Source organism: Taeniopygia guttata, chromosome 1, assembly GCF_048771995.1.
Source record: "Taeniopygia guttata chromosome 1, bTaeGut7.mat, whole genome shotgun sequence".
NCBI lineage: Eukaryota > Metazoa > Chordata > Aves > Passeriformes > Estrildidae > Taeniopygia > Taeniopygia guttata.
Genome location: NC_133024.1, coordinates 28950233 through 28963263, shown reverse-complemented (window position 1 = coordinate 28963263; position 13031 = coordinate 28950233). Strand labels below are relative to the sequence as shown.

General features: G+C 41.2%; 1 protein-coding gene across 3 annotated transcripts in view; it reads left to right on the top strand.

Annotated features, from left to right (window-relative positions):
* The window catches only part of EPHB6 (EPH receptor B6), a 66136-nt gene that overhangs the window by 44379 nt on the left and 8726 nt on the right, over positions 1-13031 (top strand). For all 3 annotated transcript variants that reach the window (XM_030267833.4, XM_002195043.7, XM_072926176.1), the window contains exons 5-9: positions 403-558; positions 1526-1864; positions 10166-10290; positions 11322-11484; positions 12217-12331. In XM_030267833.4, coding sequence (XP_030123693.2) covers positions 403-558; positions 1526-1864; positions 10166-10290; positions 11322-11484; positions 12217-12331 — 898 coding nt within the window. The remainder of the gene's footprint in view (positions 1-402; positions 559-1525; positions 1865-10165; positions 10291-11321; positions 11485-12216; positions 12332-13031) is intronic.

Genomic DNA, 13031 nt, shown 5'->3' with positions numbered 1-13031 from the left:
AATTTTGTGGCAGTGTTGGCTGGGGGGAAGGAGGTGTGGGTAACTGTTTGATATTTCAAGACAAATCGCTTGGCTGGGCTCATTGGCTTTTCCAATTTAAAAGCTCTTTGAGTAAATAATGAGAAGAAAATTATTCAAGGTGGCCAAAGCTGTCTCAGAACTGGTTCTCTTTCATCTGCCAGTGAATCAATTTAAGCATTTACATATAGAATAAAATAAACTGTTTGGAAATGGCAACTTGGACAACATATGCTCTATAAAGAACCAAAACCAGTAGTAGCTATATGCAATAACTTCTCCCAGCAGTAGCAGCACAAGTTAAATGCAAATAAGATTACAGTGTTTCTGAAATCTAAATTAATGATTTTCCTGCTTTTGCCTCTCTTATTTTCCTCCTCTTAGCCTGTGCCCCTGGTTTCTTTAAAGTATCTGTGGGAGATGACCCCTGCCATCTGTGCCCTGCCCACAGCCATGCTCCACTGCCAGGTTCCCAGGAATGTGTGTGTCAGAACCGGTACTATCGATCTGCTTCGGACAATTCTGATGCTCCCTGCACCGGTAAGTGTTTGGATGAAGTGTTTGAAAGCAAGAAGGGCAGTTAATGAGAGAGAATGTGCCCAAATGATTGGGGGGGGGGGGGTTGCAATTCCCCTCTTCTCAAGACCTTTGAAATTACCCAAAACTTCCCTTTGCTCCTGCACCTAACTACAGAGTGATGGTGAGAATGAGGGTTCTGTAAATAATGTTTCCCTTACCCCTCCCTGTTACTGAGCTCAGCCTCTCTGTCCCTCCCTTTCTCATCTTGCTTTGCGTCCGTGCCCAGGTTTAGCAGTGCAATTCTGCTGCCTACTTCTACCTTTCTGAGCTTTTCACTTCTTATCTGCAGTGTCTTGTCCCATGCTCATCCCCATGCCTTCTTCTCACCCTCTGCATTTTCCTCCTTCTCTTCACTGTCTCTGTGCCATCAAGGGAAGTGTTGGATGCACAGAATGGGCAGTTTTTCAGTTGTCAGAGTTTACCTCTGATGCCACTGAAGAATCTGGCTGGTACTAGGAATAATTGCAGGCAAAACTGGTGTCCAGTGCCTGGAACAGATGCAACAGGTTAACTAAAGTCTTATAAAATTCAGAGATACTAGGTACCAAAGAAGAGAATTACAGTTCTCAATAGAGATAAATCTTTATTAAGCTTGTGTAAAGTTTAACATTTCAAGGTATTGGCGCTTCCCTAAGCAATGGCTGTTCTTTTAAGGAAATTAAAAAGTCACACCCTTGAAACAAAGACTCTTCTTTGTAATTTTGTTTGTCTAAAATGTGCTAATACAGTTGTTCCTTTGTTAACGTGTGTGCTTGATGTAGCAAAGATTGTGTTTTTCTTAGCCTTGCTCAAAGAAACAACTGATGAAGAGTAAGAATGAGAAGCCGCAACTTACTCTTCTATTCTTTCCCCTTTGCTTTGCCTCCTGCCTTCCCTCACATCTCTCCCATTTTTTCACGGGATTATGATCCTTCATTCTGCTTTCTAGGCATCCCCTCTGCTCCTCGCGACCTCAGCTATGAAATCATTGGCTCCAACGTGCTGCTGACCTGGCGCCTCCCCAAGGACCTGGGTGGCCGCAAGGACGTTTTCTTCAACGTGATCTGCAAGGTGTGCCCGGCGGGGTCGGTGGGGCCCTGCGTGCGCTGCGGGGACAGCGTGCAGTTCGAGCCGCGCCAGGTGGGGCTGACCGAGAGCCGCGTGCAGGTCTCCAACCTCCTGGCCCGTGTGCACTACACCTTCGAGATCCAGGCCGTCAACTTGGTCACGGAGCTGAGTTCCGAAGCGCCCCACTTTGCCACCATCAATGTTAGCACCAGCCAGTCCGGTGAGGAGACCCTTGTCTTGAAGTTGCTACTTCTCTCGCTCATTTGATTTGCTTTTATCTTTTAAATCCTGGAGTTTTGTCTTTTTACCTGTGTCGTGTGCCTTTTTTTATCCTGCCCAGCTAGTTCCATAGTTTTACTTTTGCCTTTCTCATTCCTGCCTTATCTAAATGGACTTTCCATTCTTGCTTCTTGGGAGAAATATTCAAGTGTAGCAGCTGATGTGATTGTTGGGGAAGGAGCTGCCCTGGAGAAGATTCCAATGGGAGATGCAGTGCTGTGGGTCAGATGAAGCGCATTGTTTCATCGTGCAGGAGAGGGGACACTACCAGGGTTTGATGAGGATTTTGTGAGCATCAGTTTGCCAGAGAAGTTACTCATTTTCTCTATCCCGTACTCTTCTCCATTTCATCGTCTTATTTTCCTCTTAATAAGAAACAATTTTTTTTTCTCTCTCTTTACATGGTAGAAATATTAAAATATGCTGTGAGGTTATATTCAAAGATGTCATGATACTTGTAACTAGAAGCTAAATCATGGGGATGACTAAACTAACATACTAATGGGTTGTGTGGGCAGTCAGAGGAGTTCTGTTTCCTGTAAATATCATTTACTGGAGCTGGAGAGAGACACATACATCCAGGCATAGAGTTCTGCTAAATGTCAGCATTAAGAGGCTGGGCATATGTTGTTCTTCACAAGCATGTATAAGCTAATACAGAGAGGAATTATACACAGCCTGTTTAAGAGGATATAATAAGAAGTAATGTGATGGAGAGGAGAAGGAGGGGTAACATTTTGAACTGAGTGACAGAAAATGTCTGCAAACATTTAAAGTTGTGTAAATGCTAAACTGAAACAAATCCTATATGAGATTCCAGAGTGTAGTGTGGAAACCCCTGCAAAACAAGGTTTTGGTAAGGCTCCAGAGAAGTGCTGTGAAACCAGATGTGGCATCATGGGCTTGGTTAAATCACATCTTATCACTTCTGCTTCTATTATATGGAAAGAAAGGGAATATATATATATATACCCCCCATCTAATTTTCTGCTGTTAATAGATGCCAGGGGGTTGATCTGTTTGTTCCCTTTGAAATATTACCTGACAGATATCAAGCAGCAAAGCACCCCAAGGATCCCTGGTCCCCTTAAGAGGCCCGCTGCAAGTGGGTGATCAGTTTTTGTTTACAGTAAAATGTGGCTGGGTAATTTGTATGGTAATTCCAGGCAGTTCTTTTGGCTTCTCCTGGAGAAAGGTGGGTGTTCTACTAACATCCTACAGAATTCTCTTTCTTCATGCTTCTCATCTCAACCTTCTTTATCTGTATCAGAGATAACTTAATTGAACAGCTGCTTCCTTCTTCCCGGAATCACCCAATCTAGCCTCTGTTTCTGTTTGAATTTTCTGACCACTCCTCTTCCAAGTGTCTCATAATGTGTCTGAGTGTCTTGGGTGCTTTCCTCTAAGGTGCCTCTCTTGTGCAGTAAAGCTGTTTCAGGGAAGAACAACTTCCTTAAACATCAGTGTGTAGTGAGTGGCTTCTTTTTGTGTTTGGTCGCAGTTTTTTCTTTCCTTGCTTTTCCTTGGGATCGTTAGAAGTGAGCTTGAGATGAGCTGCCCTCGATTTGTACTGACAGCTCATACTAACAAGGCCCTGCTTCCTCCATCACGTGGCCTGTCTCGTCCATACCCCCTCTTTTTGATCCCTTCAGCAGCTTTTCACTTTAGCATTGCTTGTTGATGTTGTGTTATTGTAACAATTATTATTTCTGTTATTATACAAGCAGAGATAGAATTTTCAGGATTTTATATGCTGAGAGAAAGAGGGCATGGGAAAACATGAAGGGTACAAGAAAAAAAAAAAGCAAACCAGAGAAAGATACAGTATCAGGATAAAGGGCCATAGCAAAAATTTTCTCTCCACTGAATTAAAGAGGACCCAAAAAAAGATCCTCCAGTCTTGGCAGTTTCTGAAGATTCTGCTTACTCATACATCAGTCTGAGTTCTCTCTCTTCTTCTAAAGTGCTGGTCGAAAAAATACTGCTGCCCCTTTGTTAGAGGTATCTTAGGCAATGTTCTGTGTTCAAACAGTTCTACTTTTTCTTCTTCCTGTGATACCAATTCAGTCTTCAACTTTGTCTTCAAAACACTCTTCCTCTAAGAGTTTCCATACTCCTCACAGTCTTCTGGCCCTTCTTCAGAGCATGATAGTATCCTTTGGTTACACAATGACATTTTTCTGTGGCAGACTGATTATGATGTTCCTACTCTTCAGTGACCTTGTGCCTGAAATCAGGATTAGAAGGGCTGTCACTGAAAAACCTCCTTTATTGTAAGACTTAACCTGAAACATGAGACATGTTTGGATAGCAGTAATGAAACCTGTTTGGATAGTAATACTATGAAATGCAAATATGATATGCTAATCACCGGAAGAACTGTGCAGAGATGAGACAAGAGAAGGGATTGCTTTCAGCTCAGGTTTGAAGTGCTGAGGATGAATACCTAAATAAATGTCAGGAAGTATAGAGAGATGTTGGAAGGCTGTTCCAGATAGCAGGAAACACATGATGCAAAGCAATTATGTAATTCTAATGAAGTTATACTTTTTCACAGGTGTGAACCTGACGCACAAAAATGCAAAGAACTTAAACTCCTACCATATTATCACAAAAAATAAAACAGACTAAATTTTTATTCATTATTTTAACATCTTCAAGTGTACTTAGGGTAAACAAAATCTCTTCTCATGTCTAAGGACAGAAGTAAGGTTTTCATTTAAAGGGTTGTGAAAAAATTTTTTCTATGCACAGCCGTAACTACCTGTAACTATCACTTTTCCCCTGCAACTTTCACTGAAGCATGTAGTAATGTGTGTTGCCAGAGAAATGCTACTGAACTTATTTGTTCAGGCAGATCTTCCATTCCTAGAAAGAAGAGAAAAAAAGAAAGGCAGCAGAGATTTAAATGTTGGCACAAATCAATGCAGACTTTTAAAAGCAAGTGTATTGGGATTTTTAGCTGAGTCCAGATATTCTGAGAGCTAGTAGAGGTATGTGAAGACAAAGGTTATTTGACCAGGTTGCCTTGTACCTGTGAAAATGTATGTAGCAGCCTTTTGCATGAGTGGTAATCAGAGCAGTGGGACCTGGCAATACCAAAAATCTGTAGCGTTGCAGAAATGAGTGCTAGACAGTCTGAAGGCTTGTGTAAGAGGCTGAATGGGGACAAGGACACTTTTGGGTAGTGCCAGGAAGTTTAAGAGGACCTGACAGAAGATTTTCACATGAAATAGTGTGAGAAGAGGAAAGGAATTAAATGCCATGTATGATTATGAGATTATGAAGGGAAATGATGAATTGAAGATGTTTGCTTTTCCAAAGAGAGCCAAAAGGGTATAGTAGACTTAGTGGGCAAAAGCAGGGACAAAGGCAAGGCATTTTGTAGTTCAAAACAAGAAAGAAGTAAGAAGAGAGCTAGCTCTCAAAAGCTTCATTCTGTTACGTTTTGCCAGGCTGAAGCCAGCAGGTACAGCAAGTAGAGTGTGAGTGTTCTTTGTCCTCTGAATGGAATACATTTGTCAATTTAGCCATCTTTAATGGATTTGCCCAGCTATGACTGGGAATTAATAACAATTTCTATGGTCACTCCACAAAAAGGAACTATTCCAGCTTCTCTCTTTACTATGCCCAATCTCTGCAGCATGAGCAGAGAATGAATACGCTTATTTTCAGAATTCAGGTTTCACTTACCGTTTAAATGAAGTCAGAAACCTTCTGAGCAAGTATAAATATAAAATACAAAGTGAAACATGGCACCTTGTGTCATAAAGGCTATTTTCCTTTTTATTAAGCATGAATGGAATGCATATACAAAAACTAATAATAAGAGAGGGAAGGGAAGTTAAAATAACTGACTAATTTGCCCTTTTAATGCACTCTTCATCCATAGGGAGCAAAAGTACAAGGTTATGACAGAAGACAGTCCGAGATACTTTTGAAGGATTTTTGAGTATTTAGAGAAAGGGCCAGAACTAAATTGAAATATGTGGAAAAATGTAGGACATTTTTAAAATAAAGATAAGATAATAAACATATCGAGAAGGGAATTTCCATGCTGCATTCAGACTGGTCTTCCTAGAAGATGATGTTTGGGACGCTGAAACAAAACTAAGAACAAAGCTAGGGTCTTCATGTCATCTGTTTGGAGTATGAGAAGCATAGGATACCTGAAGGGATAACAGAAGTGAAATAACTATGAAAGAATGTAGAGGCATGTTAATGAACATTAGAGGCCTAGCTGAGGTTGATCAAACTGTTTAAATTCAGAAGATTGTGGAGCAAGATTGAAGGGGAAGAAAACACATTGCTAGATATAACACACAGGTCTTGGCAGGATTTAGTTTGAATCCCAGCTGAATGATGACCCATGAGCCAGTTGTCTGAATTCCTCTTGTATTCTGTGGCTATCTAGTCAGTACTGCTAAATGAAGGTCTCCTCAGAATCAGAAAATGGCTAAGCTTAGAAGATACCTCTGGAGAATGTATTCTCCAACCTGTCTGCTCATCAGGGTCACCTCAAGCAAATTGTGAACTGACCACACCCAGAACACCCTTGAATATTGCCAAGGTTGGAGACTCAACAACCCTTTTGCATGAAGGTGAGGCTTAGCTGCCTGCCTATCCCTGTATCCTCTTTCCTTCCCTTACTGAGGAGAAGAGTGACTTTTTTTTTCCACTAGTCCTCAAGCACCCCTCACAGTCACAAAGATGATTCTAAGATTATCAAGAGTGCCCTCAAAATGACATCAGCCCGAAGGATGCATGCCATCAGGGTCCGTGGAATGGTGTAGTTTGCCTGCATATTCAGTCAGCTGATCTGGCATGAGGAAGATCTTCCTGGCTGCAGACTTCCTCGAGGTCTGCATGACCTGGTGTTCCTAAAGGCAAGATTTGCTGGTAAAGACTGATGTGAAGAAGATGCCCTGTGTCACCAGGACCCCTGCACCACCTGGCAGTTGGCCCACATTTTCCCTCTTCCTTGAAATACCTATGTACTTAGAGAAACCCTTCTTGCTTTTGACATCCTGTGCCAGATGTGATTCCAGGTAGGCTCTGGCTTTCCTAGCCATGTGTCTACAAGTTTGGAGAATGCATCTGTGTTCCTCTCAGGCTACCTGCCCGTGCTTCCGCCCTCCATGTACTTCCTTTTTGTGTCTAAGTTTAGGTAGGAACTCCTTGTTCAAACATGCTGGCTTGTTGGCATTTTTTGCCTGAATTTGTGCTTGTTGGGATGGACTACTTTTGCACATGGCAGAGGTAATCCTTGCACATGAACTAGCTTTTTTGAGCCACTCTTTCCTCCAGGGGGTTATCCCACGGGAATTCTCCAGGCAGAACCATGAAGGGATCACATTGGCTCTCCCAAAGTATCTCCATGGAATATGGACTGAATATCACATGCCAGAAATGCTCATGGTCTGCCAAGAAAGGCACTTGGCTGTGGTCTGCATAAGTGGGGATTGCCACGTATTGTTACATGAGTCTGCAATTCCTTCACATTCCTTACTTACCTAGTGTATTGATTGAGATAGATTTTTAGTCTTTCGGGCACGTGTCTGCTGCCAGGAAAAAATTTGGCCTGCAACTGACAACCACAAAATACAGAATCTGGGAGTTGTATTTAACTGGTGCTTGGACTTCTTTACAGCTTTAACTAGGTTTATGTGGGCAAGAATTTTCCATACATTTGGTATTATTTAATTGCATACAATGAGAACTGCTTTTTCAGTCTTAATTAAAGATCTGATCTCATAGCATGTTTTTTTTGACCTCAGTAAATAGAATAGAATTAGAATTAGAATTAGAATTAGAATTAGAATTAGAATTAGAGTAGAATAGTTGGAAATGAACCTACAATGATCATCTAGTCCAACTGCCCTGAATCGATTGAATCAGGCACTGTGATTTCAGCTGCCATTAGACAGGGATGTAACATGTCTATGTCTATAAACCTCATGTAAAAATAAAATAATAAAACTGACAAATCAATATATACCTGGACACATTTGTGTATACAAAAGAAAGCTTTGAAAGCAAAGTTCTGTTATAAACATTTTTAAAAGTTGGCATGCAGACAAGGGAAAATACTCACGTAGCACTTCTGTGGCAGCAGAGCTATGGAACTTTTATATTTCCTAATGTATTAACACTGAGAAAATAACTTTATAATACACCTCTGACAGGAAATATGTGCTTACTCTGCCAGCAATTACGTTTGCCTTGCACATCACCTTAGTATTAGTATTCATACCATGTTAGTATGATATTTTCAAAAGAGAAATCTTGATATCTCTTTTAATTCAAGTGATGGAAGAGTTCCCTGGCCAGTGTTTCATAATTTTTTACGTTCTTAAAAGAGAGGCAAACATGTATCAAAATCTAAACTATGTCTCAGAGAAGCAGATTAAAGACAATCTGCCTTGCAGTGATTCATAGCTGGTTTTATTTCTGAGAGTTTTTAATGGCTTTTCCTCTAAGTAGTGTCTGCTTATTAGGTGCAAATCACTGAAATTACTATTTTTAATACAACAGACTGCAGTATCTGGTTACCCCCTCCCTGCCACCATCTGATTACCCTAAGTAATGGACATATCTGGACAATAAGAACATTCTAGAATGCTGTGGCACATGGTCAAGAGATACACCTGAGGGATGTTTTTATTATTTCTTTGCTGATTAATTCTTCCAGGTAGAGGAAAAAATGGGGATCGGGAAGAAATGAGAAGCGAGAGAAGAATAACTGTTAGATGTGGGAAGGAGAGGAATTGAGGAGAGATTTAACTCTGATCATTCTGTAAAATCTTAGAAGGAAGTGAACTGTTCCCTGGCAATGTAGCTTTGCATTTAGGTTTGCACTTCTCCTGTGTGTTTGCTTTGTGTCTCCGTGGAAGAGAGTTAAACTTTTTGGAACATTAAATGTAGCAGAATCTGTCTTGGTCAAATGTTAGCTGACCAGTTACCTCCTGACATTTTAATACAGTGTTGTTCATTTGCATCTTAAATGCTACGTATGGTCTTGGTTAATTATTGCTCTCTTCATTCTTGTCACAACATTCTCATTGGCAGGTGAAGTAGTGGTGTAATCTTGTTTGAAGGGCAAGCAAAGGTAAAAAATAAAAGGAGTAACAAGGAGAGAAAGCAGTTTATGGCTTAGACTCTTATTTTGTTTCATTTACATTTTTAAATTAGTTCCCACTTGCCTGAGCTGTTTGAAGCCCATCTGAAATATGTTTTACAGAATAATTTTATCTTGCCATTAAAAACAATCCTTTTATCTTTTCCACGATTAATGAGGGAAGAAAATTCTATTCTGCAGGTTTTGATCATTTGCCAAATGTCTCTGCTTCATTCTTCACATCAAGGAAATTTATGTCTATTTTCTAAAACCGGTGGGGTTTGGTGGCAGCTTTTCATTGGCATGCTTTTTCTGGAAAATTTAAATGTTGCTGAAAATGTTGCATCCATTAGGAAAATGAGGATACCTTAGCTGCTTACCTGTAGGTTTCTTGGCAACATGACGTTTTCTTTGCAGAGAGAAAGCAAAACTTGAGAAGAGCCTTGTGGAAACACAGCTGGCAGTCTGAAAGATCCTCTTAAAATTGTCCTGAGATTTTTTGCTTGGAGATCTCATCCCGAGATGAAGTTCATACACCCTTAGCTTTTGCATGAACCTGGAGAGTGTGCATGTGTATGCAGCTGGGTTCATGAATGGCTTTGGTAGAAGTGGATTTCCATTCTCTAGAATGTTTCATATACAAGGTCTCCATTACTCTGATAGTCTATATTTAATTTTTTTCCCCCCAGAAAAAAATTACAGTCTGGGGGAGTAGCAGAAAAGAAGCAATGTGCTCTGCTTTTGTGCTCACCACCGTCGTATTCTTTGTTGATCTTAAAACAAGGCAGTGGCATAGAGAACCTTCTCATCTTGCACGTAAACATTGCACATTTCAAGATCAGAATTATATTCCAGCTATAATATAGATAATTTATCAACTCCTATGCATAATCAGTTGGATGTGGATTTCTTTGTTTTCTTTCAGTCTGAGTTGTCAATCTTCCAGCGGAGTAGTATTGTGCCTGGATTTCTTCTGGTTATTTTACAAAGTACTTCATACTGCAAATTAAGGAAAGTTAAAGGAATAGCTGGCCTAACTTACTAACTCATCCTAAGGAATTTTCAATTACAGTTCATTTTTAAGCTTATCCCTTTGCAATCTCTCCTTTTTGTCTTTTATTCCAGTCCCCTCTGCTGTGCCTATGATGCATCAGGTGAGTCGTACTACCAACAGCATCACACTGTCGTGGCCTCAGCCAGACCAGCCCAATGGGATCATCCTGGATTACCAGCTACGCTACTTTGACAAGGTGAGCAAAAAGTCATACTGAGCACTTGATGTCTGGGTGATGCACCCCTACATCCAAATGAACAAGGTGGAAAAGAAATGCTTCAGTTATGAGGAAGGAACAAACTTTACCAATACCAGAAGATTGTGATATACATGTCATCTGACATCAGTCCTTCTGTATTTCCCAACTTGGAAAAATCTAGGGACAAGACAAATTTTAAGAAAAAAGAAGACACTTGTTTAAGCTTAAAAGCTGCAGCTAACTATAAGTTTAGTATCAGCTGACACAGGTAACAGTGGAAGGAGCTGAAGTTTCTAAATATGTAAATATGGTATTGGATTCACTGAAAGTCTGTCATTCATTTATAAGGAGAAGTCTCATGTCCCCATTTATGCCTGGACAGACATCTCTAAGAAATTTTATGAGAAGAAATGCCCTCTTCCATTCGCTAAGTGGCAAATACCTCTTTCTATGCTGGAATTACAGGGTGGCAAATACTAATTTGTCCTCCACTCACATGTCTTGTGACTCCTAATCCATCTGACTTGGCGGGAAGAGATGTATGGGGCTGTTCAGACAAACTCCCATTCCATATTACTGGTCTATCACATAAATACTTTTGCAGGATTTTGCAGGGCTACTGGTTTTTAGTGGTAAAAAGGACTGCTATTTGTGAAAATGAAAATGTGTGTAGCAGCTTCCTGGATACAGCTTTACATGTGTTTTTGCTCTGAATTCTCCTAGGAGAATACACAAGTTTGGAGTTTTTAGAAAGTGAACCACAGGACAAAGTTTTGTCTTTCATTTTTGTTTAGATGGAGAGTCCTTAGCAGAGCTTTGCGGGAAGCCCAGGCCTGGGGGAATGAAAAGCAGCAGTGAAGAACGAGTAGTGTGAGAGGAAGTGAGGTCTGGAATAGCAGCTGTTGTTGGGAGGCTCTGTAGAGGTTCAAAGAATATTGGGTTGACATGGAAACTGTCATGCCATGATGAGGAGAGTGAGCAGTGTAGGCAGAAGTTTCACATTCCTTTTTGGTCATTGACATTCACAGGCAGAAGATGAGGATAATTCATTGACCTTAACTAGTGAGACTAACATGGCCACGATACCAAGTCTGAGCCCAGGCAAGATCTATGCCTTCCAAGTGCGTGCTAGGACAGCAGTTGGCTATGGGCCTTACAGTGGGAAGATGTATTTCCAGACTTTAACAGGAGGTAAGTGCTGCCATTTTGGGCCAAGGTCTGCACATGATGACCTTCCACTGTATTGGCTTATCCTCTGGAGAACTGCACTCAACTTGCATTTCTGTTTATAATAATTTTCATATGCAGATTTGGTCACTCAGAGAAACTTCTTGCTGTTAGAGGGTACTGTTTATACTACTGCCAGACTCCTTGTTGCCTCTGTGCCTCTGACCAGCAGGTGCAGTGTGCCAGTAAAAATCTCTTTAGGGGGATGTGGCCATACACTGCACTATATACTGCTGTAGTTTGTCCCCCAGCTGTCATGGGACAGCTTACAGCTGGAAGCTCTGTGAATGTATAAAATACAGGTGGGACACAGGACACAAAGGTGGATGGGACACAGGCATATGTGCCTTCCAGCAGGGTCACCATCGTTTTGGTATGGATCAAAGGTACTCAAGTATGTCACTGGCAAGCTACATTAATAGGGGACAGTGGGATTGCAGCCCAGGTGTAGAGCTAGCCTGTGCCTAAGTGGCTTGTCAGCCATCAGTGGACCAGGGGAAGAGAAAATGGATTCAGAGGGAGCGCTGGCTTTTCAGATGTAGGAAAGAAGGCGCTGGAGAAGCACAGTGACTGGGGAGCAAAGGGCTGGTAGGGCTGGAATTACAGGAGAGAGATCTTGGTGAGCAGAAGGGAAACTGCACAGTTCCTCTGATGCCCTCTGCATCCATGTGTGTGTGTGTGTGTCTTCCTTGCCAGGGGAGCGCTCGGAGATGGTGCAGGACCGACTGCCTCTGATCGTGGGCTCAGCGCTCGGGGGTCTGGCCTTCTTGGTAATTGCTGCCATTGCCATCCTTGCCATCATCTTCAAGAGGTGAATTCCTTGACCTGCTCATGTGCACTTCAGTGGAACTTCCTTACCCCCGCAACATAACCCCGTCCCAAGGGAAACAGCCTGATCTGCATTTATCCAGATGTCCTTGAGATGCCATTCTCTAATTAAGGAAAGATCTTGCCCCATTACTCCTATCTGGGGAGCCTCTCCTTTGGTAAACCACTCATGTACTTAGCTGATATTTGGCTAGTTAGCAATATGGACACAAGGAAAGCATTTCTAAGCTGGTACACAAAGGTATTTAAATGCATTGCTGTGAAGGAGGGACTGTACATTGTATTTTAGGCAAGCAAGTGGAGAATGAAACAATGTAGTGGAGAAGGACTGGTGGAATAAGTATGCATATCCAGTTATTTAGAAGGTGATAAATACCCTTTCACCAAGGACCAAGAGACAAGGGCTCATTTGCTGAAGAATAAAATCTATACAACTCCAATGGTTCCATGGAACACTAGCTCATAAAATACAGGTTAAAGAAAGCAAATACCACTTTCCATTTTGGAAAGAATAAAGGGCATATAAAAGATTGTAGAGATAATCTCTTAGAGAAAAAAAAAAAAAAAGGAGAGAAATTTTAAAGAGAAAAAAGTAAGGGTTGCTATTTTTGTAGAGGTACAAAAGTAAACAATGGGGGTTTTGTTATTTGAAGAAAAGAAACAGTCATTACCCACTCCTTGAA